The following is a 27712-nucleotide window of genomic DNA, read 5'->3' as shown; positions in this document are numbered from 1 at the left end:
AACATTGGCATGCTATCCTAAACCTAAGGAAATGTTAATATGCTAGTATCCCTAACTATTGCGGACCATGGGTGGAGCTTCTTTGTTTCAGTTACCTCTCTCTCTCTCTCTCTCTCTCTCTCTCTCTCAATAGGTAGTGTCAATTACAAATAGTGTACAAGAGTCACATGATTACTAAGTATCGCCCAAATTCACTAAAGAAATGGTAGCATACAAAGGAGCCAAATGATCCATGGTAAGAAGACCCAAGTAATGTCCAATTTCCATTGAAGGATGCCTCACAATGACTGATATGGCTATGCACGGCATAATGGGAATAAAAAACAAAAGCATTACATATAGAACAATCACGCAAATATTCCCAAAAGTGTAGAGAGTGGAAATCACTAATACATGTGGTTGGGTTGAGCATGTAAAATTTGGGATTTCCAAAAACATAGTCCTTCATATGCATAGAGCTTCCTACAATGCCAAAATTCAGATAGAGACATCATTTACGTTAAGTAACCAGTCAAACTAGAAACCTACGAAAAGTGGCCTCTCTAGTTGTAGTACAAAAGCATGAGCCATTTGAAATGATCCATCTTAAGAGGGTCACAACAAATGGAAGACCACCCACCAACATTCTCCAAATGAAGACTTTACCTTTAAAAGGGGTTCTATTGAGCCATTGCACCATCACTATAGATTTCCACCATGCTTTGTCCTTGATAAGCAAATGATATATCTGTATTGTTAATGTTGATCTCTCACTCTGGATGCATGAGGCCTTTAGTTTGACATCCGACTACTTTATTGCCCAATGGACTTCGTTAGAATCAAGGGCACATTATTGCTTGATTTGTGTCCTTTATTGCCCAATGGACTTGATTAGAATCAAGGGCACATTATTGCTTGATTTGTGTCTAAGCTGTTCTGATCCCAGTTGGAGTTGTGAGCACACATCTAAGGAAAAATTCGTCAGGCAAATAGCTTGATGTGGCCATCTCCTCTCATTGGATATCGATCGTTTTCTTGCTTGTCAGAGCCTAGGAGATGTTCTGTCAGGCAAAAGGCTTCTCCACTCGAATTCCATTATAGAATGGGGGGTCTTGGCCTCTATGTACTTTGGGGCTGGACCTTTGCTTGAAGGGCCTGCCCACGCTCACTCTCGGATGTGGGATATGCCTCACACACAAAGTGAAAGTTCCTTGGCCCCCCATTTCCCCCCTTCTTCGTGGGTCTCGGTCTGTGTGTGTCTCTAACATGCCACGAGCCATTTGCAGCACGTTTTCAACGTCGATTTCACGTAGTAGAAGCTATATGCGAGTGAGGTCACGCAGGACATATACAGTGCTGAGTTTTGGAGACTGCAGCAACGGAGCCCTAGGCCATAGGAGCCTCTGCGATGCTTATGAGCCGGAGGTAGTAGAAGGCTTGCCAGATGATGTTGTGAGGATAGCAGCAGGGCACTACCACTCTTTGGCAGTAACTGCAAGTGGAAAGCTCTGGGCTTGGGGCCGCAACGTAGAACACCAGCTTGGGAGGGGCGTAGAACAGTGCAGGTGACCTGAACATTCTTTCATGCAAGTTTGTGTCTTGATTTATTCCACCATGCTGTTGCTGAGAGAGAGAGAGAGAGAGAGAGAGAGAGATGAAATGAAATGATATATTAACGTCTACAAAAGGCCAAAATGACTTATGAGACCATGAGTTACAATCATGTGTATGATGGTACAACTCTCTGGGCAAAATATGTATGTAGCACAAAGCAAAATAAGAAAGAAAACTAACTATGGCTATGTGTAAAACATAGAGCTCCATGTAGTAACAATGAGCTCCAAATGGTACAATCTCATGTGGGTATGGAGGACCTAGCTCTAGCCCGAGCAATGATCCCCTGTATCCACCTATGAATGTGTCGTCGATGTCTGTGCTGAGGTCTAGGACGTCTGGATCGGCTAAGCTGAATGGCTCGATCAATCAATACTCCTTGCTTGTGTGTGGACTGTGGTGGTGAGGGAGGCTCTCGTGTGGACTGTGGCTGTAACTGTGTTGAAGTCTTTTCAGTCTCCTTTGCAAAGAAGTCTGTGAGTTGCCTCTGTGAAGGGCCTCGATGTCCTGGAGCAGTTGTACTCCTGAGGCGCACGTCACGAAGCCGTCGTATCTCAAGAAGAAAGAGGCCAAGGCATTGCTGATCGGTAAAATCCATGACTCTGGATAGTGGTCCAAATCCGTCTCTAAAGAGATAATTGAAACGACCACGGATCTCATAATACGTTGGGCAGTAGCAAATATAATACTCCTCTGTCTCTGGCTCTAATTGGCATATCTGGCATATGCGCTCCTCTGGTGGGATGGATCTATAGCTACCAATCTCAATCTCTAGTTGATGTGAGGAGGTGCGTAACTGGCCATTAGTACATCTGATCCCATGGAAAAGATGGGTGTCCATGTATCTCGGGCGAACAATAAATCCATCATCTGTAGTATGAAGGAAATGTACGCGGTAAAAAGCCATCTTTGTCCCTAGCTCCTACCCTGGCATCAACCATGTCCGTTTGATATCCAACTGGGTAAGATCCATCTTGATGATCTTGCGGATCTCTAACCTGCTCAGATCAAGAGATGGTGCGTTAAGGGAGTACTGGAAGGGGGGTAACTTGTCCATGCTAAAGCCATGTAGCTCAAACCAGGCCGACATCTATGCATACCAACATGAAGTATCACTCTCTTTGGCAAGCTATCTGGAGGACTCAAGGGCCAACCGTGCATATCTGTGTCTGGGTAAGTCCCATAGGCTATGTATGTATGCGACCGATCGGGTGAGGGCCTCTATCACAATCAATGTAGCTGCTAGCTCGGCTTTGACGATCTCATGTGGCATTGAGGCCTTACATTTGATTATCTTGGATATCATAGACACTAAGGGTTTCTCCATCGACCTCCATCCGTTATAAGTGCGCCTTGATTTGCTACGGTGGTCAAGATTAGGCCCCCATATCTGTACTCCATAAAGTAGTGTGGATGTGACCAGTGTATTGAAGAGCCATAACTTGGTGCAAGGTTCTTGGAATTGCACCTGTGAGCACATCCTCTCCGAACCACCTAGTGCTGTGTATCCGCGAGTCAGTCTAGTGTCTGTTGTCTCTCGCATAGAAAAGGTGGGCCTTGTGAATTAGACTCCTAGATATGTATAAGAATCCACATACTCCAGCTTCTCAAATCCATATGTGAATTTAGGTGCCGATCTCTTGACCCACTATGGTGTAGTATTAAATACCATCACCTTGGTTTTACCAAGGTTCATTGAAAGCCCACTGTTCAAAGTATAGGAGTGTAGTGCATCCAAGTGTCTCTGTAAACCCTCTGGAGAGTCAGCTATCAATACAGTGTCATCTGCATACAATAGGAGGGGAATCCAAGTGCTAGCGGAGCTTCTCTATCTCCTTCTTGTGAAATGTAATCAGCAATCCTATCAATGTACAGGCCAAATAATGTCGGAGAGAGGGGGCATCCTTGCTTCACCCCAATGGTGGAGTAAATAGGTGCCGAAAGGCCCTCAGGTATCCGGACTCTGCCCACACCTCTCTCATACAATGCCAAAATACCCCAACTGAGTCTCGATACTGTGTCAAAGGCTTTGCAGAAGTCCACAAAGCAGTAGTAGGTCCGTTGGCCATGGGTCCTTCCCTCCTCAATGATCGCTCTGAGTGTGAGGATGTGATCCAATGTGGAGAAGCCTCTCCTAAAGCCAGCCTTGTTAGAAGTGGTACAACAATGGAAGCATAAACAACATGCTGAAATATAAGACAAGAGAAAGAATAAACATAAATGTAGATGAGAACTCAGATGTATGCCTGGGAAACGGAATCCATATCGAACACGAGACAACAACATACAACAGTGAGTCACTGGTTGTGTTGGCACCCTGGTACTGTCTCCTCTCTCCTCAGAAGAATCCACAAATGATGGCTGAAGTATCTAAGAGGAGGAGTCCCATCAATATATAGGCATCAAATGAGGGGAGCATTAAACGCAATCGGCCAACATTAAATGCTCCCTAGCCCTAAAAAGGGCACCAGAAAATGCCAGAAAAAAAATACTATAAAAAGGCCACAACCTCTGCAACACAAACTCACCCTGAGCTGACTAATATGCTAACACCCTCTCTTAGATCAGGGGTGATCTAATACAATACGATAGTAAAATCATGGGGTATCATAAACTATACAATATAGAACAACCAGAAGAACCATGGATATCCAAGCAGCGAGTGGCCAGCCCACCACCAAGATGCCGCCAAACATGTCTCTGAACATGTGACCATGGAATCCTCGCCTTTGGTCAGAACAGCCAAAGTGTCCCCTCATATCGGCTCCAGACAAAAGCCTCCCGTTCTCTGTCAAGTAACCAGTCCATCATGAACCTCGATGTCAATCCTGCTCCAGGATTTGTACCTGCTAGACTTCGGTCATAGTAGCTCTTTGTGTTATGTCACCTATGTCACTCAGGACATACAAGAACAATCTGCCAAACATGTCTTTGAACATGTGACCGTGGAATCCCCGCCTTTGGTTAGAACCGCCAAAGTGTCCCCTCATATGTGTTAGAGTGCAGCGGTGCGGAAGCGTAGGACTGAGAGAGAGAGAACGTAGAGAGAGAAGAGAGAGAAAGAGACAGTGAAAGATGAAGATCTGCTGTATAAAGTGTGCTGAATACAAAGATATGCAGATATATACACGGGCGCAGTGCGCTGGACTGCGTGTCTCCACCTCGACGATGCAACTTGCTGTTCACCTCAAAGTCCGCTGCAGTCTGCACTGTCTCCTGTCTGAAATCTGCGAACAGAGACGGAATCTGCGCGTGTCACCGGTCTGTAAACTGCGAGCAGAGAAGTGGCCGAAGTAGGGGATCGATTAAGGATGTGGACTGCAGTAGCCACAGCCTCGGCCCACAGAACCTGAGGGGTCTGTCGGTGCTCCATCATGGTGCGTGCCATCTCGATCACATTGCGGTTCTTCCGTTCAAGAATGCCATTTTCTTGAGGAGTGTTGGTATTGGCAAACTCCTGGTGAATACCTTTATCTGCACAAAACCGAGCAAACTCATTAGAAACAAATTCACCGCCCTTGTCGGATCGCAAGGTCTTCAACTTCCGGCCCGATCGGTTCTCCTCAAAGAGAAGCCAATCCTTGAAGTGTGAGAAAGCTTCTGACTTTAATGCCAAAAAATAGGCCCATGTCATCCTGCTGTAGTCATCTATGATCAGCATGAAGTATGAGCTCCCACGCAAGGACTCATTCCTCATAGGGCCATCGGTGAAGTAGGCCTCGTAGATACAAGCTCCATCGGTAAAGTAGGCCGCCGCGAAGCTGTGTGGGGAATGGCATCCCTATGATGCTTCCCCCGAATGCAGGAGACACATGGCTACTGGCTCACCACTATATCCGGCAACCCTCGAACAAGCTGTCCACGTGACGCCCTCCGAAGATAATCATAGTTGAGGTGACCAAACCGAGCATGCCATAACTCAGACTGTGACTGAGAGGTAAGAAGAAGAGTAGAGAGGGCGGTGGAAGACTTCAATTTATAAATGCCGTTCTCCTCATATCCGGATGATAGAACCTTCCTTGATCCACGATCAAGGACTCGCACCGTAGTACTGTCAAACTCCACCAAAAGGCCAAGGGAGCAAATCTTATGAACTGATAGGAGATGGTACCCTAAGCCTGGTACATGCAAAACCTCTGAGGTATGGGTACCACCTCATCCATCTGGAATAAGCTGCATCTTACCCCGACTTGCAATAGATACTGAAGAGCTATCTCCAATGAGAATCTGCCCACGCGAGGGTCGCAATTGGGCAACACCATCGGATGAAGGAGTCATGTGCCGGGAGGCACCACTATCAACGATCCACTCTCGAGCCTGGGGAGCTGTCATCGCAGCTTCAGAAGCATTCGGTGAAGCGTTCTCAATAACAGCTAGATGAAGAAATGCAGCTGATGAGGATGCAGCCACCGCTCCAGAATCCTTGGTGTCCTTCTTGTTGGTGTCCTTCTTGTCTTTGTCAGGGCAATCCTTCTTCCAATGGCCAGTTTTTCCACAAATATGGCATGTGGAGTCTTTGTCCTTATCCTTGTCCTTGTCCTTCTTGGACTTGTTATCCCCCTTCTTCTTCTTTTGGTCCTTCCCCTTCTTCTGAGAGGCTTGACCTGTCAGCACCTCTGACTTGGAAGCATTCTGTCCCTTTAACTGTTCCTCTTGGTCCAAGACCATAGGAACCAACTCTTCCCACCGAAGAGTAGACTCTCGCCCCGAAGCAATAAGGGCAGAGTAAAATGTACCGAATCGTGGCGGCAACTGAGACAAAAGTGTGATCGCCATGTCTTTGGAGGAAATCGGCTTCCCCGCATTCTGAACCTGCATCTGAAGCTGCCTTAGCTTGTTAATGTGCTCCCGTAGCGAAGAAGACTTGTTTACGGACAAGGTCCGCATCTGTACCTCCAAAGAAACCCGCTTCATAAGGGTCATCCGATTGTACATCTGATCAAGCTCCAGCCATATCTCCCGAGCCACCGTCAAGTGCTCGATATGAGCGATTACGGTTGTAGTACATGATAGAAAAAGAAAGGAACGAATCCTGGCATTCAGTTTGTCCCAATGAGACTGAGCCTTGGCCAACTCCGCACGAGCATCGGAAGAGAGTTTGGACTCATCTCTTACCGAGGGCCGGTCGATCTCCTCCTGTACAAGCTCCGCCAAATCATAGGACTCAAGGATGGCCAACATCATGACGCGCCAAATGCAGTAGTTGTCGCCGTCGAGCTTCTGATCTGCAGGAAGAGCCGGTAAGACAGGCACCTTCCGGTCCATAATCGACTGGAACTCCAAGTCAATCTCTGTAGACATCTTCACCTGTAATGCCTTCACAAACGCAAAAGCAGCCCCCTCTGACTGTGAAAACTCAGCCTGCTAAGGCTCTTCCGTGTCTTGAAACTTCTTCACCCGCCGGAGGCGATGAAAAAGCAAAACCTGCACTTGTAGGCTGAAAACTCAAACGTCCTCCGCGTCAAACAACAATAAACAGCAGCAAATCCACCACCTGGACTCCGTTCTTGCGCGCCCACACTCGCTTCAGCCTTGTTCCAAGGCACAGCCCTCTTGTTTGCCCTCAAACGCAAAAAACACAAATTTGTGTCGCGATAGAAACTCCTCTTCAGGTTGATTCTGCGCTCAGTCAGCCCTCTAACACTGCTCTGATACCATGTCAGAGTGCAGCGGTGCGGAAGCGTAGGACTGAGAGAGAGAGAACGCAGAGAGAGAAGAGAGAGAAAGAGACAGTGGAAGATGAAGATCTGCTGTATAAAGTGTGCTGAATACAAAGATATGCAGATATATATACGGGCGCAGTGCGCTGGACTGCGTGTCTCCACCTTGACGATGCAACCTGCTGTTCACCTTGAAGTCCGTTGCAGTCTGCACTGTCTCCTGTCTGAAATCTGCGAACAGAGACGGAATCTGTGCGTGTCACCGGTCTGTAATCTGCGAGCAGAGAAGTGTAGGAGACTGCTGGAGATGTCGGCTATTTATAGCCAGAAATCTGGGAAAAGAGGGCGCCAGAAAACTGCCTGTCGGCTGTATTAAATGCATCCGACTGCCTGCACAGGTTGGACTGCCACGTGGCAGTCCGACTGCATACTGCGGCTGCTTGTCCGACTGCACTGGCCTGACCTGCCTGGCTGTGATCTCTAACAATATGGGCTCCAGACAAAAGCCTCCCGCTCTCTGTTAACCAACCCATCATGAACCTGGATGTCAATCCTAGCTCCAGGATTTGTACTTGCCAGACTTCGGTCGATGCGTCAGGGATGTCCCTCTCTGGATCTTGTGCATTTGTATAGACATATAGATGAGGCACGGCTGCCCCATCTCACCACCCTCGCACACTCCCTCTCTAGCACTGGAAAGTCGGGAGGGATGTCTGCATCACCAACACTAGAAAGCAGTTGAGGAAGGGGCCACTAAGCCCTTCCCATGATCCGAAGAAGAGGATCCCTTGCGCCTTGGACTTCGCCTTGGTTGGAGGATCGGAATCGGAATCTGAGGCAGAGGATGACTCGTCGGAGGAGTCCGCATCCTGCTTCGTCTTTTGCTCATTTTTCTTCCTGGAAGCCACTAACTCTTTGCAGTTCTTCCTTAAATGACCTTTCTTGCCACAGTGGTTACACTGGGTCTTCAACTTCTTCATCTTCAAACCCCTCTCTGAAGCTGCAAGAGCCTCACCTGAATCTCCATAATGTGACGGAAGCCGCCCCTGTAGTCGCAAGGTAGCCTCATGCCCAAGTAGCATGAAGGACATGTGAAGAAAACTAATAGGAGTCGTAGATGTTTGTGCCCGTAAAGCATTCGCCACTCCATCGATTCTCGAGGAAGCTTGTAGAGTATCGTACCAACAAGATGTGCCTCTGATAGGGCAGACTGCATGGTGCGAAGCTAGTCCTGGAGTTGGGTAACACGAAGTAGGAAGGATTGAATCGTATCTTTGGATTCAAACTTTATTTGTTGGAGCTGGCCATAGAGAGTAACGGCCCACATGGTGGAAGGAGCCTCGTACATCAACTGTAACTTCGACCATACGTTTGAAGCCGTCGTACAGGAGGTGAATGCCGGTAGGACTTCTTTGGAAATACATCGAAGTAAGGCTGAATAAGCATAGGCATCATCCGAATCCCATGTAAGCATTGCCTCCTAGTCGAGACAACAAAGTCCACTGGAATAGGACCATGGATAATGGATACCCAAGCAGTGGGTGATTAAGCCACCACCAAGGTGCCTCGAAGAGAACTTGAGTGTTGATGCTAATCGTATCAAAACCTAAACATAAAGAAGAATCTTAGCCTCTCTATGTGTTTGTTAATCATCAATGCCTTGTAGAAGCATACATGATTATCTTGTCAAAAATGCCTCTAAGCATATGTGAACATGGATTCTCCGCTTTTGGCCAAGGCCGCCAAGGTGTCCTCTCATGTGAGCTTGGACTAGGAGCCAATTCCACTCTCTGCCAAGGAACAGCCCATCATGAACCTGGAAGTCAATCCTAGCTCTAGGATTTCAAAACGTGCTTGACTTTGGTATCAGGAAAGTCTCTCTCTAGAATGTGTGCACTTGTATACCTGTGTAGATGAAGCTTACCTACCCCACCTCACCACCCCCTCACACTTCCTCATTGGCACCGGAGAGTTGTGAGGTATGATTGTATTAGCTGCACTAGAAAGTAGGAGGGGCTACCAAGCCCTTTCCTCGGTCTAAAGAAGATGACCCTTTCCGTGACTTGGCCTTGATTGGAGAATTCGAGTCAGAGTCGGAGGAGGCGGTTGACTTGGCGGGGGAGTTCGTATTCTGCTATTGTTGTTGCTTCTTGTTCTTTTTTCTCAAAGCCACTAACTATTTGCAATCCTTGCGCAAATGTCCCTTCTTATCACAATGACAATACTAGGTATTCGATTTCTTCTTCCTATCACCCCTCTTTCAAATCACCATTGAGGAAGGCCGACTTCACATCCAACTGGTAAACATGCCATCTCCTATGGCCATCCAAGGCAAGAACAGCTCTAATGGTCGCCATATGAGCAGTGGGGGCAAAAGTATCATGACAATCAATCCCTGGGCGCTGTGCAAAACCTTTAGCAACAAGGCGAGCCTTGTGCTTATCCAAAGAACCATCGCTAAGGTATTTGGTCTTGAAGACCCATTTGACGCCAATCACCTTCTTATTCGGGGGGCGGGGCACGAGGGACCAAGTGCCATTCCTCTCAATAGCCTCCAACTCGGCTTCCATAGCTTTCTTCCATGGTGCGGACTGTAAAGCCTCCTTCACGGAGGTGGGCTCTCGATCCTGCATAACACGGGTCATCAAACAATAGTTAGAGCAAACAAGCTCCGTAGAATGTGCCTGGTGCCGCCGTGACCGCCGTGGACCATCCTGCGGTCCCCACTCCTCAGGAATCCCCTCGATCCCTGAATCACGGAGTGTGTCACGGGCCCATCGAGGAGGAGGCCGAACCTCCCCTCGTCTCGCTCCATCAGCTAAAGACTCTGGAATATCCACCGGTGGTAACTCCTCAGGGGTGACCGGTGGAACAGTAGACTCTGTGTCAGAAACAGAATCATAATCAAAAGGCACGGGCTCCAAGGGAACTGTAGTAGGAGCCCAACTCTCCCCTGGATCTCCAAGAACGGGATGCTCCTCACCCGTTGGTATGGCTGGAACCTCCACAAACCGCACATCGCGGCTAGTGTACACATCCCGCTTGATGGGATCATACAATGGATAGCCTTGGGACTGGGAGCTGTAGCCAACAAATACCTGTCTTCGGGAAGCTGCTTCAAATTTATCACGGTGAGCCTTGGGAATGTGAACATAGGCATCACACCCAAAGACCCTAAAGTAAGAAACATCAGGTTTAGTCCCAAAGTAAGCCTCAAAAGGGGTCATCCCATCAACGGCCGAAGTAGGGGATCGATTAAGGATGTGGACTGCAGTAGCCACAGCCTCGGCCCACAGAACCTGAGGGGTCTATCGGTGCTTCATCATGGTGCGCGCCATCTCGATCACACTGCGGTTTTTCCGTTCAAGAATGCCATTTTCTTGAGGAGTGTTGGTATTAGCAAATTCCTGGTGAATACCTTTATCTGCACAAAACCGAGCAAACTCATTAGAAACAAATTCACCACCCTTGTTGGATCGCAAGGTCTTCAACTTCCGGCCCGATCGGTTCTCCTCAAAGAGAAGCCAATCCTTGAAGTGGGAGAAAGCTTCTGACTTCAATGCCAAGAAATAGGCCCATGTCATCCTGCTGTAGTCATCTACGATCAACATGAAGTACGAGCTCCCACGCAAGGACTCGTTCCTCATACGGCCACATAGATCTGTAGATACAAGCTCCATTGGTGAAGTAGACCGCCGCGAAGCTATGCTGGGAATGGCATCCCTATGCTGCTTCCCACGAATGCAGGAGACACAGGGCTGCTGGCTCACCACTATATCCGGCAACCCTCGAACAAGCTGTCCACGTGACGCCCTCCGAAGATAATCATAGTTGAGGTGACCAAACCGAGCATGCCATAACTCTGACTGTGTTTGAGAGGTAAGAAGAAGAGTAGAGAGGGCGGTGGAAGACTTCAATTTATAGATGCCGTTCTCCTCATATCCGGATGAGAGAACCTTCCTTGACCCACGATCAAGGACTCGCACCGTAGTACTGTCAAACTCCACCAAAAGTCCAAGGGAGCAAATCTTATGAACTGATAGGAGATGATACCCTAAGCTTGGTACATGCAAGACCTCTGAGGTATGGGTACCACCACGTCCATCTGGAATAAGCTGCATCTTACCCCGTCCTGCAATAGACACTGAAGAGCTATCTCCAATGAGAATCTGCCCACGCGAGGGTCGCAACTGGGCAACACCATCTGATGAAGGAGTCATGTGCCGGGAGGCACCACTATCAACGATCCACTCTCGAGCCTGGGGAGCAGTCATCGCAGCATCAGAAGCATTCGGTGAAGAGTCCTCAATGATAGCTAGATGAAGAAATGCAGCTGATAAGGGTGCAGCCACCGCTCCAGAATCCTTTGTGTCCTTGTTGGTGTCCTTCTTGTCTTTGTCAGGGCAATCCTTGTTCCAATGGCCAGTCTTTCCACAAATATGACATGTGGATTCTGTCCTTGTCCTTGTCCTTGTCCTTCTTTGACTTGTTATCCCCCTTCTTCTTCTTTTGGTCCTTCCTCTCCTTCTGAGAGGCTTGACCTGTCAGCGCCTCCGACTGGAAGCATTCTGTCCCTTTAGCTGTTCCTCTTGGTCCAAGACCATAGGAACCAACTCTTCCCACCGAAGAGTAGACTCCCGCCCCGAAGCAATAAGGGCGGAGTAGAATGTACCGAATCGTGGCGGCAACTGGGACAATAGTGTAATTGCCATGTCTTCGGAGGAAATTGGCTAACCCGCATTCTGAACCTGCATCTGAAGCTGTCTTAGCTTGTTGATGTGCTCCTGTAGTGAAGAAGACTTCTTTACGAACAGGGTCCACATCTGAACCTCCAAAGAAACCCGCTTCATAAGGGTCATCCGGTTGTACATCTGATCAAGCTTAAGCCATATCTCCCGAGCCACCGTAAAGTGCTCGATGTGAGCTATCACGGCTGTAGTACAAGATAGAAAAAGAAAGGAACGAATCCTGGCATTCAGTTTGTCCCAATGAGACCGAGCCTTGGCCAACTCCGCACGAGCATTGGAAGAGAGTTTGGACTCATCTCTTACCGAGGGCCGGTCGATCTCCTCCTGTACAAGCTCCGCCAAATCACAGGACGCAAGGATGGCCAACATCATGACGCGCCAAATGCGGTAGTTGTCGCCATCGAGCTTCTAATCTGTGGGAAGAGCTGGTAAGACAGGCACCTTCCGGTCCATAATCGTTTGGAACTCCAAGTCAATCTCTGTAGACATCTTCACCTGTAATGCCTTCACAAACGCAAAAGCAGCCCCCTCTGACTGTGAAAACTCAGCCTGCTAAGGCTCTTCCGCGTCCTGAAACTTCTTTACCCGCCGGAGGCGATGAAAGAGCAAAACCTGCACTTGAAAGCTGAAAACTCAAACTTCCTCCGCGTCAAACAACAGTAAATAGCAGCAAATCCACCACTTGGACTCCTTTCCTGCGCGCCCACGCTCGCTTCAGCCTTGTTCCGAGGCGCAGCCCTCCTGCCTACCCTCAAATGCTGAAAACGCAAATTTGTGTCGCGAAAGAAACTCCTCTTCAGGTTGGTTCTGCGCTCAGTCAGCCCTTTAACACTGCTCTGATACCATGTCAGAGTGCAGTGGTGCGGAAGCGTAGGACTAAGAGAGAGAGAACGCAGAGAGAGAAGAGAGAGAAAGAGATAGTGGAAGATGAAGATCTGCTGTATAAAGTGTGCTGAATACAAAGATATGCAGATATATACACGGGCGCAGTGCGCTGGACTGCGTGTCTCCACCTCGACGATGCAACCTGCTGTTCACCTCGAAGTCCGCTGCAGTCTGCACTGTCTCCTGTCTGAAATCTGCGAACAGAGACAGAATCTGCGCGTGCCACCGGTCAGTAATCTGCGAGCAGAGAAGTGTTGGAGACTGCTGGAATCCTCGGCTATTTATAGCCAGAAAACTGGGCGAAAACCAGGGCAGGTCGACTGTTTAATGCAGCCGACTGGACTGCAGGCAGTCGGACTGCCACGTGGCAGTCCGACTGCACAGTCCGACTGTGCAGCCGACTGCACAGTCCGAGCAGTCCTGTATCCGTACAGGCGCTGATCTCTAACATTCTCCCCACATTTATAGCATAGACCCTTGGATTTGTCATTGGGAAGGGCCTTGTTGCTGTTGTTATTGGGATATTGCTTGACTACACCTTCAGCTCTCTTGAATTCTCCTTTTGGATCAGCATTATATCTGAAACTATTGCCCTGTTTTGAAGTATATGCTGTAGGGTAAGTTGGAACCTTGCTAAAATTATTTTGAAACCTGTTTTCAGCTCTAAATCCCTCTCTTTGTTGGCTGAACTGCTGTTCAAATCTCATAGGTTGATTTGATTGATAATTCATTCCTATTTTGGGCTAAAATGAAGTCAAATCTTTTCTATATTTCTGGTTGTACCTTTCAGCATATTGAATTGCTGCATGGACATTTGTAGACTTGGCTGACCCAACTTCAGCTGAAAGGTTTGGATTAAGACCAAAAATATATTTGTTCAGTTTGGTTGAATCGGAAATGCCTTCCACATATAGGGAAAGGTTTAAGAACTGGCTGGAATACTCCCTTACGGTAGAATCCCTTTGCCTAAGATTATATCATTTCCTTTCAAGCCTTTCCTTCTCCATCGGTGACACGAACAATTAAGTCATGGCTGATTTGAAGTCCTCCCAAGACTGGAAATTCTCCCCAATCTTGCTCATGTATCTCCACCACATATGCGCATATCCCTCTAGGTGTAGGGCTATATAACAAATCTTTGCTTGATCATTGCATGGGTAGAGAGTGAAATACATTTCCAATTTGTTGATCCATTCCTCAAGTTTGGTCGGTGAAGAGTTATCTCCTTTGAAATTGGATATGTTGATCTTGTCCTTGGATTCCTTGTCATAATGACAGTGTTGCCCATTATGATTGATATATCCAAAAGATTGCTGCCTATTAAAATGATCACTCATTGCTTGCTGTCCATGATTAGGAGTAAATGAATGTTGCCCATTTCGATTATTTTCAAAAGATTGACGACCAAACAATGAGTTCCCATGTGATTGTGTTATGAGTGGATATCCCATGTGGCAACCTATCATCATGATCTTCAGCATGCTGGAAATTGTCTCCATTCCTTGCTTTATCATGTGCATATTGCCCTTGATCATCTCTTATATTATGAACTTGAGTATGTTGAGAACCAAACTCTTTATAGAAGGGATGACATCCAGGTACAAACTCATTTCTGTCATCATTCAGGGAATAGTCTTGCTATCCATTATCTCTTGAATTAGTGAAGTTTGTCCTGTTTCTATTTCAGGAGTTGGTATGAGGTTGAATTGTTTCATTCATCTTAGAAGCTTCTCCATGTTCAAAAGTGGATGGTATATGTTAGTGGGCTGCTATGAACCTCACATTGCCATGAGTAATTGGTACATCTTCAACATTGGAAGGTGGATTGCTTTGCAATTTGTTACCCAAGTTGCTGAATATTGTAACTAGTTGTTTAAATTTGGCATCCAACCTATGGTTTTGCTGCTCCATATGTGTAATCATCTTGCCAAACTTGTCATCCATTGAATGGTTAAGTTGGATTAGACCTTCATTCATATTACCAATTTGCTTTGATAGCTGCTAGAAATCATTGGAGTCATGAGAAACATTTACTTTAGTTCTAGGATCATTGTCATGAGGAACCCTTGGCCATCGGATCTCTTCATTAGTTGTATTATTGCCCACAAATTCTTATCCTTGATTTGTGGCCTCTATGGTAGGATTTGCGTCAGCATTGTAATCTTCCAAGCCCTCATTAATGTGCTCCAATACATGCTCCTTCATATTTCTTGCCATCATGGAAACTGTAGTAACTCAGGATTGCCTTGTCAAAGAATGGTCAATAACTAGAGCTATTTTAACCAACCTTTCTACCGTGGATGGGTGGTAAATTCCTGATTACAACTAAATTACAGCAGCAAACAATTAATGCAAATCTGAAAATACAAATTTACCTATTGATCTTGGACAATGCACACTTGATTGGCCCCAAAATTGGCTCCCCTTTTGGTATTTCTTTAGCTTTATTGAAGAATAAGTTGATTTACAATGGGATTCTCCCAATCCCTTTCAGTATTCCAACTCCCCTTGCTGTGATGAATCACCAGCAAGTCTTTAATCCGATTTTCCCCTTGATTCGGGCAATCAATTGGCCTTCACCCTCTTTGATGGAAATGGAGAATACCCCAAATTCAATTATTTACTGGTCCCTTCACTTGAATAGGCTAAAAACAGCTTCAGCTCTGTTCAATCCAAGTCTTGGAGCTTCCAATTTCTGGCACGATTCTTGAGGCTGTTGCTAAACCCTAATTTCTGCTGCATATTAGGGTTTACAACAGAGAAATCTGAAATTTCTCAGCCTCCAAGGGTCCAAATACTGAGATCTTCAGAGCAAGTCTGTGAAATGGTTGGGAGATGAGAGGGAAAGCTGTAGAGAGAGAAAATTTAGAGTTTTTTCGCAAAGAATGATCAAAAATCAGTCAAATGCAGCTGCTGTCTTGCCACAACAGCTTGTAGATGCAAAGAATTGAAGAAAATCAGTCATTTACAGCTGCTACCCTGTCTCAACAGCTTGTAGATGCTGTCTCCTACTGTTGATTGGTCTTCTACCCTGGCAACCTCAGAAGGTCATCCAATGGCTGCAAATCAGACTAGCAACCTCCCCTCCCTCTCCCTTGCAGGCTGAATTTATAGAAATGCTTCTCTCTAGTCTCTAAAGACGTTTTTTAGTCTTGCATGGGCATTTTTTACAAGTGGCAACCTTTCGAAATAGTTTTTCAGCATTTTTTATAATTAAATATTAATTTTCAATCTTTAAATACTGAAAATTAATCTAATAATTATTTTGGTGTCCTAAAAAATAATCTGATTGGCCAATAATTAAATTGGCTAGGCAACTTTTGTTCCCGAGTGTCTCTGCACCATCTTTGACCATCAAATTGGCGTTAGGTACAATTAAAAAACTCAAGCATGGTATTTGCAAGTGGTAATATATGATACTTTGGTAACCTGAAAAAAAATCATAAAACACCTTGAAAAAGCACAATTGTTTTTTATGATGGTGCCGAAAAGAAATCAACGAAGCGTACGTAGAAGGTATCTGAACAACTCGGTCACACTCGCAGCACTTCACCCGAATTTTGATTGCACACTTAGGAGTGCAAGCAGTGTCTTCAAGCGAGATACTTGGCACCCATCATATAATGGTATAGATGCTTCCTCTCTAAGCGGATCAGATATCTCGATATCCATGGGCATCAATGCATCGATCATTGAGAAAGGTTTACCTATAGTAATGAGTGACTCATTGACTTACTATGCTCACCTTTTACAAATTTCTTGGGTATTCTCATAGATTGAATCAGCAAACAACCCCAAAGTTAGAGGTAAGCAATCTTTTAGAAAAATTGAAAGGAAATTGTATGGTCAATGCTATGGACTGATTAATCAAACAATGCAAAGAGTAATGATAGACCTCAATTTCAACAGGCTGATTTCAATGCAAAGAGTAATGATAGACCTCAATTTCAACAAGCTGATTTCAATGGGCTGATTGATCAATCAATTCATGCTTGGGATTGAAGATTCAATGCCTCGATACTTGAGTATTATGTTTCATTCAATTAATGCTGAGATTGAAGCTCAATGCAAGAGTACTCTACTTAACCTCTTCTTCAGCAATAGGAAATGCAACAAGAATTGGATGAGGAATTGGAGAGATTAAAGAAGAGTAATAGAAGTACCTCTTTCAATGGTTGAAGAAGAAGATGTTGCTTGAGTCAAACTTCAGCCATAAAGGTTGATAGACCGTCTTCTTGAATCCAACAAATGATCAAGAGAAGAATAGACTCCATAATCCCACACATTAGCTTCAAATACGATCCAAGAATGATGTCTACATCAAGTCTTTAGTTCCAATGAGTAGTATAGATAAAAATCCCTTGAATTTGAAGCCTCTTTGATGGAGATTTCAAAGAAATTCTTCAATCCCTGTCATACTTGTAGTTCAAGAGTAGATTGGCCTCAATCTTGAATGCATTGCTTGGATTCTTCAAGATCTTGTATACTTGAAGTAGAAGTGAGGTCCCTGGAGTGATTTAGAGCAAAAGCCCCATGTAATGGAAGAGAATAATCCAAGAATTTGATGCCTAAAAGTTGTTGCCTTGTTTTGACTCCATAGCCAACTATCCTTGAAGCTTCGAGTCCAAGAATGGTTCAATATCGGTCCCTTGAGTATTGGGGAAGCTCTAGGAATCTTGATAGAGTAAAAGCCCTTTGATCTCTTCAAGAAATTTCACTGTTGTCACAAAGTCTGCCACTTTGGAAGATCAAGAATGATTATGAGAGTGAGAAGTATCCCTGTTGTCACAAAGTCTGCCACTTTGGAAGATCAAGAATGATTATGAGAGTGAGAAGTATCCCTGGTGCTTGTTGTGAAGCTTGAGGAGTGAATGTAGAAGCTTGCTTAAAGGCTTATATAGCCTAATTTTTTTGTCTTCATAAGGGAGTGTGTTTTCAGTGTAAACAACGCAAAAACATACTCCCCTACTTCAAAATGAGAAGTAGTCAAAGCAAGCTTAAGAATACTCTATGGAGAGCTTATACCTCAAAGATTTCAACCATGGAAGTTACTTGAACCATTGAGAGGCCTGGAAGAAAGGAGAAGCCAAGATCCACCATGAAAGCTTGAGAGAAAGAGGAAAGAGAAGCTTGCTCCAAAAAGTAACCAAGGTTTAACTCTTTCCTTGTTTAGACTCTAGTTAGGGTCAAGAACCTTCAAAATGGGCCTCCATTTGACCACGACCTGTTATTTTGGCCAAGAACCTCCATCTTCCTCAAGATCTCCTTCAAGAAATCTTCAAAATTAATCCCGACTTGCTGCAGAGAACCCTGACTAGTCACGGGTGAACTGTGCCAAACCCTGTGACCAAATCTTGGTACTCCAATTACATGCTACCTATCCTTGTGACTAAATTCTCCATGAAAGTGACTCTTTCCATGGATCAAAATCCATGCTCTGATACCAATGAAATGAAGGTTGCCTCTTCAATGGAAATTACACAAAGACTAATAAGAAATGCTGAGAACCATAGCTTGTCACTTCTTTATTCAAGATGTCTTACAACCAAGAATTACAAGAGATGTTGAAGCCATGGTAGCTTGAGAATCAATTGATAATAGCTGTTGCAAGGAACTCACCCCTTATAATGGTGGGGAAAGAATTATCTTCAAGCTCCAAGAAGTGGAGATGTGAAAATTGATTAATAAAAGACGATTTACATTGGCACCCTCTTGTCTTTAATACTCCAATTTAAAACAGGCTAATTACCCAACTAAGGTAGCATGAAAAATTGCTTTACTACAATCCATGAGCTTTATGCCCCGTTCAAGATCTCAGAGGGGGTATGAGTCATTTATTCATCCCTTGGGCAGGCATTGTCAGGCTACTGTTGTATAGTTAGTTCTCTCGGGCACAATTGTGCATTTCCTTTTTATAAGGTTGACAGTGGTATGTAGTCTACAGGCAATTACTAGCTTCATTGTGTAGTCGAGTAGGCTTAGGAGGTTGCCACGTGGCATCCGATATTATTGTTCAGTATTTTTTGTATTATTTTATTCCGTGTTTGCTGCTTGGCAGCAGTCAGCCAGTTTAAAACCAGCTGACCTGATTACTATATGGCGTTTTTGTATGCCTATTTATAGGTAGCCTCCTGCTTGGGTCATTCCACTCGTTAGTTTTCAGGTGGAGAGAGAGATCATCTCGCGGAGATACTTGGACAGTTTGTTTGTTTGTACATCTGCCTTCTTCATTTCAACATTCGTCTTCTGGAGATTTTTGTGTTCGAGTGTGTCTTTTCTCTCTCCCTGTGTTCATTTCTTTTAGTCTTGTTCATACGCTTCTGCATTTGCTGCACTCTGACAATTGGTTCATAAGTTCTGAAGAAGATAGACTTTTGTTTATGAACTCAAAGAAAGGTGATGCATATAAAAGATTAATTCAATCCCTTGTAAGTTCTTCTCTTTTTCCTTCAATTTTTACATCTCAAGGTTAATTTGAAGTAGGTGAATCTTCTCTTTCATCATTTCAATTTGATGCATTTAATCGACAAAAGAAACCAAAGACATTTCCAACAAGTGCATCTACCAATCCGCTTAATCTCCCACCTATTCCTTCCTCTACTTCTGCTACACCTTCCTTTTCATATCCATCAAATGCATCTCACATACCATCGCACACCACACTGAGGGGTCCTTTACCCCCTTGGCATAGCCTTTAGGACCTCGTCTTTTCCTCAATCGGGTGATGGACCCATGATGGAGGCTTGTTCTTTCATCCACACACTTTTGGGATTAACATGGCCTAGGAATGCCTCCCAACCATTACGGAGTGTGGATCAGTTGGTTCCACAGTTTGCTTCCATAGCATTATCTAGTGGGCCTTCTAGTCATTTTGCTGTATCCCAGCTGACATTTGGAAAAGGCTCATATGTCGCGGTGCCTCCACTTCCATCGGCATCCTATATAAACATTCATGTTCCAGTGTCTTTGCATCAATCAACACCCATCAGATACCTCTAGTCTATTTTTACCTACCCATCTTCTCCTCTTCCTCCTATTCATTTCCCTCCATCACCCCCTTCTTATTCCCATTATTCTTTTTATTCCACTTATCAGATATCTCATGATTCTTTTTTATCAAGCAAACTTGCCTTTACTAACAAAATTCGTTTTAATGGGCCTAAATCACTACTTGGTCTAATCTGATGAGACATGTTCTTGACTCCCTACACCTATGGGATACTGTGCAGGGGTTGGAACCCCAACTCGATCCTATACGTGTTCCATAGGAGGTTGTCCACTCATGAAAGGCTAGGAATGCCTCTGCTATTGTTGAGTTGATGCAAGTTTATTGCCTAAGTTTCATTCTCAGCTTTAGCATTTTGATTTAGTATTAGAGTTTTTGGCACACTCGACTGACTGCTACGTGGTTGAGGATAGGACCAATTGTATAAATCTTGACTATGAGCTTCAAGGCTTTATAATCACTGACTGGAATGACTTGAAAGTCAAGTTGGCTAAATATTGGCAAGTTCTCACCGAGTTCTCTACCATGGGGGCCCCTAAGTCCTTGGACAATCAGGTCACATTGTTCCTTAACAAGCTATTGTGGAAATGCTTCCATTTTGTGTAGCAGGTGATGGCACAGTTCACCATGTCCATTCTACACATTTGAGTGCTAGCTACTCCTTTATGCTTGGCTGTTCTATTAGTTTCATAGTATAACCTCTATAGAGGGGGCTCTCATTGCTTCTTCTTAAAAGGGGCAGCAAAGTAAGGGCAAGAAAAATCAAGCTATTGAGACCCAAGGAAACATAGTCTTCTGCTAAACGTGGGTGGTAGAGTATACCTAAAAAGACTATGTATTGTCAGCATTGTCAAAAGGCTCACTACTTTGATGACGAGTATGGATCAAAGGTAAGAGGTACAACACTTAATCCAAGACTTAGACCATAGTTACCAGGAACGGGGAACGGGACCCCCTGGAACGGGGGGAACGTCCAAAGTGAGGGAACGGGAATGGAGGGAACGGTATACATATATATATATACATATATATATGTATATATATGTATATATACATATATATATATATATGTATGTATATATACATATATATACATATATATATATACATATATATATATATATGTATATATACATATATATACATATATATATATATATATATATATATAGAGAGAGAGAGAGAGAGAGAGAGAGAGAGAGAGAGAGAGAGAGAGAGTCAACACTTGTCTTAGAATCTAGAGAGAGAGATCATATCAACCATAATTCATGAAATTAAACTCTAGAGACATAATAATCAAGTTTCAACAATAATAAAGATTCAAAACATTGTAACTAGCAATGGATTGTCGCATTCATAATTCAACATTCTAATCAACAATGTTGCATAAGTCCAACTGGCAACAAGTGTGCATTGCAAAAACACAAAATATGCACTAAACTTTAAAGCCTAAATAGTAAAGATCCAAGTTACAAGAGCTCCAATTTCCAAGTCAATACTCTAAAGTTCCAAAAGGCTAGCTACTAAGTGCTCTGATTCATGGAAGATGGCTCCACTGTGCCTGAATGCTCATCCTGTTGAACAACATCTTGCCCATCATCATCACCATCATCATCATCGTCATCTTTTTCCCAACATATATATGAATCAGCATTTGCAACTGATGTACGAGCTAGCAAGCGAAGATTGGAGCTTACATAAACTAGGTCATTCGTCTTCATTGTACCAAGACGATTTCTCTTCTTTGAGTGAATGTGATTGAATGAGCTCCATAGTTGCTCTAAACAAGAAGAGCTAATTGTTTGGCTAAGAATACGAATAGCCAAACTCTGCAACTCTGGAGCTTCTGCCCCGTAGTCCTCCCACCATAAAGCAGCCCCAATATTTATCCTGTCCTCTAGTGCATCCTCTGTACCAAACATCCCTAATGTTTGCCGATATATAGAGAGCTGATTTTTAATTTTGCGTTGCATTTCACGGCTGGGATAAAGCCTTGCAAGCAATGTGTTCCAAGCCTTGACCACCTCAAGGTCTCTTTCTTGCATCTTTCCTTGAAACTCAGGATCAAGCACATATGCTGCAGCATGCATAGGAGAGTCATACTCATTCCATCTACTGATGCATAACTCCTTGATCTGCTCATACCTATCTGCATTTGGTTCCAAACTCTCCAACCTCTCAATCATGCGATCCATACCTTCATAGATCTTCCCAATGCATGGATCCATGCCATCTGCAAGCCTCAACATGTGCATAATAGGATCAACCATTTGGTTGGTGCGATTAACCTCATCCCAAAACTCTCTATCAGAAACATATGCATTACATAACACAACAGTAGCAGTGGCAGCCCCATTCCAATTTTCATACTCATCACTAGCAAATAGCTCCCGAATTGCACCTTTGCAATAGTGCAATCGACCAAGCATAAGAAAGTTATATGCAAATCGTGTATCCGAGTGTTTAAGAAGTTCTTTGTCACTTCTCTTGCGAAACTCAGCATGCAAGTACTGATGATTACATATAAAAGTGATAATCTTGTTGCCTTTCGCAACAAGAGATGCAATCCATGGCAAGTCTCCAATATCCTTCAACAAGTTATTCAAGCAATGCGCCATGCATGGACTAAAGGTGATATGTGGATACATTGCCATTAAAATGTTTCCTGCTGCCCTATTTGTAGGTTCACCATCTGCCACAAACTGCACTACATTTTCTGCCCCAACAGCCTGCACTACCTCGCACCACTCGGATGCCAATACATCTGCACTCTTTCCAGTCTCTGAAGCATCATGACTACCAATGAAGTATACATCTCCACGAGAATATGCAACAACACCATGTATGGACCTATGGCGTGTGTCACTCCATCCATCTGCTATCAATGTCACTCCATTTCTTGCCCATTGATTGCGAATATTTGCTGTTGCAATCTCTATGGCCACTTTCTCCTTTTGAAGCAATGTAGTCCTGATAGTTTCTGATGAAGGGGGCTTATATGTGGGTCCATACTCTGCAATCTTTGTCACCATATTTAAAAAATAAGGTGACCTGGCTGATTTGAATGCAATATGGTCATGGTAAAAAAAGCGTGCCACTGCTGCATCTGTTTCCTCTTTTTTCTTTGGTTCCCATGAAGTGTGCAATGAACTCTGTTTAACACCACGACCTGTTGCCATTGATGGCCCACGAGAAGGCTGCGTAGCCACTAATCCTGGTGGTCTTCTGCATGAAGCACCATGCCCTGCTGGCCTTGGAGTCCACGTTGTTGGATCCACTGCTATATTTGGCGTCCTCCTGGCATGTGAATTCCCCATAGAAGTGGCTATGCGGTCAAGTAACTCCTGCCTTTTCTCAATTGATACATTGGTGCAAAAACGCACCTCTTTCCCCTCCTCATGTAGAAGATGGGCTCTCACTTTATCAGCCCCACTAGTGCGAGCATAAGGGCAAAGTTTGCATTTCCAAGGGCGAGCCCCTCCACCTCTCAATGGCACCCCTGCATCTACCTCATCCCACCATGAACAAGTAGTGCTTCGACTTCGTCCAGTTGTTGACGAAGTACCTGCTGAGGATGATGAAGATCCCATAGATGTCAATGCTGCCATCTATATAGAAGTGACAAATAATCAGTAAACTGTAAACTTCAATGAAATTAGTAATTACAGATATTTGCAGCCAACATTTCAACATCCATGCGTCAAAGTTCAATGAAATTGCAAAAATTTCAACCAAGGTCTAAAGTGTACCGTGTGCCGCACGCGACGTAGGCGGGAGACTCAGAGGTAGGTGGGAGAGTCAAAGCCGAGCAGCCTGCAGACGGAGGAGCAGGAACAGGCGGGGTAGGTGCACGGAGCAGGCGGAGGAGCAGGAGCAGGAGTAGGCGGGGCAGGTGCACGGAGCAGGCGGAGGAGCACGAGCAGGCGGGGCAGGCGGGGCAGGCGCAGGGGACAGGCGCAGGCGCAGGGAACACGGGACAGGGCCCAGGTGCACGCGACAGGCGCAGGGGACAGAGTCCAGACGCAGGCGCAGGCGACAGAAGCAGGGGACACGCGACAGGCGGAGGGAACCTCCGACAGGCGCACGCGACAGGCGGAGGGGACAGACGTAGGCGATAGGCGACAGCGGGAGGCGGGAGCGAAACGTCAACAGGACTTTTTTTAAAAAACTTAAAAATTTACATGGCTGGGCTGGAACGGCCGTGCCAAACAGGGAATGGCCAGGGAACGGGCTGGAACGGGCCAGGGAACGGGCTAGAACGTTTTGCCAGCGTTTCCTGGGCTCGTACCTCCCGGAATGCGTTAATCTGTTCCTATGCGCCGGAACGGGCGTTCCCTGTTTCTATGACTTAGACCCCTGCCCCTTTGTTGGGCAACCCCTAGTAGGGGAGGCAGAGTGGTGGCAACCCTTAGCAGGGGTAGGGGTAGTGGCAAGGTGAGACCCACATTGCCATCGGTTAGCCATCATAGTCTACATTGTTCTCAAAGGGCATGTTTAATTGGTCTGGAGAGGACCACATTGTTTCCTTAGAGACATTTGAGGATGCAAGTCTCCTTCACATCTAGGAGTTGCCTCTCGACGAGGTGACGACAGAGGCCCACTCGTCACAATTGAGTGCAACATGGAGTAATAGAGCTTGTGGCTTCTCTCTCGAGGTTAAGTTTCGGGTTTAATCAGCTCATCATGTCTACTATCCTTCACTACATGTTACCCTATAGGTGGAACACTGGGATCCTTAGGTTGATTTTCTTCTCCCTCACACTGCTCTTTTTTGCTCCTTTTTGGGCCTGAGAGGGGATGTTGAGAAACCAAGCCATGCAGTCGATTTTTCCCTTCTTTATTTCTATTTTGCTTTCCATTTATAGCCCCAAAAAGACTCAAGTTTTCTAAAAGATTCTCTCATGTTGGTTTTTGAATTTCAATTTAGGACTAACATTGTAGGTATTTATTGGTCCTACTTGGATTGAAGATTTGGTTTTTCGGTTCTTGCCTTGGTGAGTATTGCCTCCATTAGTATGTAAGTGGTATGTTAATGTACACTAGGTACACATTTCACTGCAAGTTTATTTCACAAAAAGCACTTATGGCTGCAATCACTTCCCTAGGAAGCTAGAAACCCTAGGGCCTCATTGAAACACCTTTACACACCAAGAATCTGCACTAAGAACTTGTCCCTTAAAGCATCAGGAAGAGCGGCCGATCAATTCTTTTCAAGGTTCTACACCCTAGGGAATTCTCTTTACCCCTCTATGGGATTGAGACAAGCTTTCATTTCACCTAAGGAAACTTAAAACTTATAGTACTTAGAGCTTTGTTCTTGGTGCATCCTAACCAAGCTTGCTAGAACATTGGACCTAGATGTAGTATCTTCTCTCTTGAGATAGGGACTTGGCCATCCTTTTTCTCTTTGCATCCGTCTTTCTTTCCTTTGAGCTGATGTGTTTCTATCATTTTAATCATTGCTTTCTACACAACTAGTTTGTTTATTTTTCACGACAGATGGACTACTTCCTTAGTGGTTGTGCCTTCACATTCTTCACTAACATAGGAGCCATCTCTCGAGGTTGAGTTTCAGGCATGCCTGACACTTGGTTAGCCACTCAGTCTTATTCCCTTGTCTTGCACATTTCAACAATCGGCTCTCCCTCTAGTGGTTATCTAGCCCATCACCGCTGCTGCCATGTCATCAAAAGCCCTTGGCACCCTGTCCATTGCTGCCACCTATTGATTGGTGAGACTAGTTTTGGCCCTCTCAACAACTGCATTTACAGTTTTAGTAGGCTGCCCTTCTGTTCAGCCACTTCCAATGCATGCTGTAGCTTGTGTTTACTATAGTGTAGGCCATCCAGTATTGTCTTTACCTTCATCTGCTATTGCCCAGCTTTCTATAGCTTTGGGTGATCAGATGCCATTATCTTTAGGTGGTTACATTGATGTATTTACTAGTTCCAGCCCCAGGGACTGCTGTGTTTGGTTTCTAGCCTGTTGCTCTTTCGTTTTCAGCATCATCTCAGCTCTGACTGGCGGTTACATCACTTGGGATCCATCTTTGGTGGATATCACACTTTGACTAGGCTCTCAGCTTGCTCCCATGAGAGCCATTGGTTGATAGCTCTATCCTTGAGTATCTTGTACACTCTTTCCTTCATTTACAACATTCATTCATTCACTTCAAAGTTCTCTATCTTCTATGTTTGTGTTTTTGTATTCGTGTTTGAGTTGTGGTTGTGTATTTACTTTTTTTTTTTGCAAACCTTAGCATATCTCCATATAGCACCATAGCTTGTGCTCTTTTAAAGAGAGATGTGTAACCATCTTTTGTATATCAAATGTTACCAAGACATATTGGCTCAATGATTCAAGTTAATTTGATACATATGTACTTTGAAAGGCGATTTGTATTATTTAAGTATTTTAAAATATGATTGAATGTTCATCTTCTATTTAAGGGTGGTCAATGGCTAGAACGCCCTATAATTATACTTGGGTCATCATTGACGAGATGTCCAAGAGAAATTAAAAGTTTAGTTGGATGGTCAGATTGACTAGAAAGCTCAGATTACTAAGAGTTTTACACTCAGATAGTGAAGCCCATATAATGAGTGGTTTTAGAAAGTGAAATAGATGCTCATAGTTAAAGAAATAAACCATGAACTGATGAATCTATATAATAAAGCTATCTAGAATCTAAATTTTGCGATTCTTAAATTTTAAGAGATTACTATTTTTGGAATTTGCTTATATGGAAATTTTGTTTATGTCAAAGGCTTCAGAATTTATCAATGAATAATTTTATCTTCAGTAGCTATCTTAAATTCTTAACCATTTGAGAGATTTTTAGAGTAAAATGTTTAGAAGCTTTTTTTTTTAGAAAAGTGACATATGGTATCCAGAATAAGACATGTATCATTTTGAAGTGACAAGTGTGTCCCTACACTTGTCATTTTCAGCAACCACTTGTCATTTGTAGCCTCTACTTTCCACTTTTGAGCACCCAAGCCCAACACCTATATATTGAAGGTTTGTCTTTTATTTGGAATTAGCTCTCATGTTGAAATTTCAGCCACACACATTGTACTCTTTTCTCTCTCTCATCCAAGAAGCATTTTCTATCTAGTTTGATCTAATCCAAGTACTAAAGAAGAAAATCAGCTAGCTGCCCGAAGTTTGCAGAAACTAGAGCTTCAAAAGCCTAATTTTCACAATTGCAGCAAATCGGTCCTTTTGTATATGGTGTAGGCACTTGGTGCCCATGGTTTGTTTCAATTAATTTGTATAAAGGGAGAGGGATTGGTTTCCTTCTCAATGTGGTGTCGACTCTCTCTCTCAATTTTCATGGTGATAATTGATTGAGTTGAAGTTCAAAGTATTGTCATTCTCATATTCTTCCTTGCATTTACAAGATGTGAGACTCTTGTGAATTGCTTAGTTTGTTCTTGATTACACTATTGTAACGTGTCCACTAGTATCATCCAGGACACGTCTTAGCAGTCCATCGGAAAGGATGTCTAGAAAGCTCCACCCGACACTCCCATGGAATGTTACGGGTTTTGCGATCTAGTTCTTCCCGCGTCTGCCACGTAGCGGAAGTATCCTGGCCGTTTCCACTTAGGATCGACCGGAATTGGGGTTTTCCTAATGGGACACTAGCTAACAGCAACTAGCGTTAGACCCGAGCGAACTACTTTACGCAGAAACTCCAGGTCCGAAGCGGATTCACGCTGCACTTGGTTCAAGGAGAATGGGAAACGAGAGGGATGCAAAGCTCAACCTCTCTGCCATAAGGCATAGTCCCATTCCGTTCCCCTAAAACAACGTAA

At 44.5% G+C, this 27712-nt stretch overlaps 2 protein-coding genes across 6 annotated transcripts in view; one reads left to right on the top strand and one right to left on the bottom strand.

Moving 5' to 3' along the window:
• Window positions 1-1178: 1178 nt before the first annotated feature.
• Window positions 1179-27712, top strand: part of RUG2 (Regulator of chromosome condensation (RCC1) family protein) — a 103780-nt gene continuing 77246 nt past the window's right edge. For 3 of the 5 annotated variants that reach the window (XM_087701661.1, XM_087701663.1, XM_087701660.1), the window contains exon 1: window positions 1179-1544. In XM_087701661.1, coding sequence (XP_087557787.1) covers window positions 1246-1544 — 299 coding nt within the window. In that variant the 5' untranslated portion in view covers window positions 1179-1245. The remainder of the gene's footprint in view (window positions 1545-27712) is intronic. The other 2 variants (XM_087701665.1, XM_087701662.1) reach the window with 1 other exon arrangement.
• LOC148019083 (uncharacterized) lies at window positions 1835-2818 on the bottom strand. The gene has a single exon (XM_087701054.1). The coding sequence runs from the start codon at window positions 2498-2500 to the stop codon at window positions 1835-1837; it is 666 nt and encodes a 221-aa protein (XP_087557180.1). The 5' UTR covers window positions 2501-2818.

Source organism: Lygodium microphyllum, chromosome 20 (assembly GCF_053477565.2).
Source record: "Lygodium microphyllum isolate KBCC chromosome 20, Lygodium_microphyllum_v1.1.10, whole genome shotgun sequence".
NCBI lineage: Eukaryota > Viridiplantae > Streptophyta > Polypodiopsida > Schizaeales > Lygodiaceae > Lygodium > Lygodium microphyllum.
Note: the sequence above shows the minus strand (reverse complement) of the source record. Positions and strands in the feature narration are given on the sequence as shown.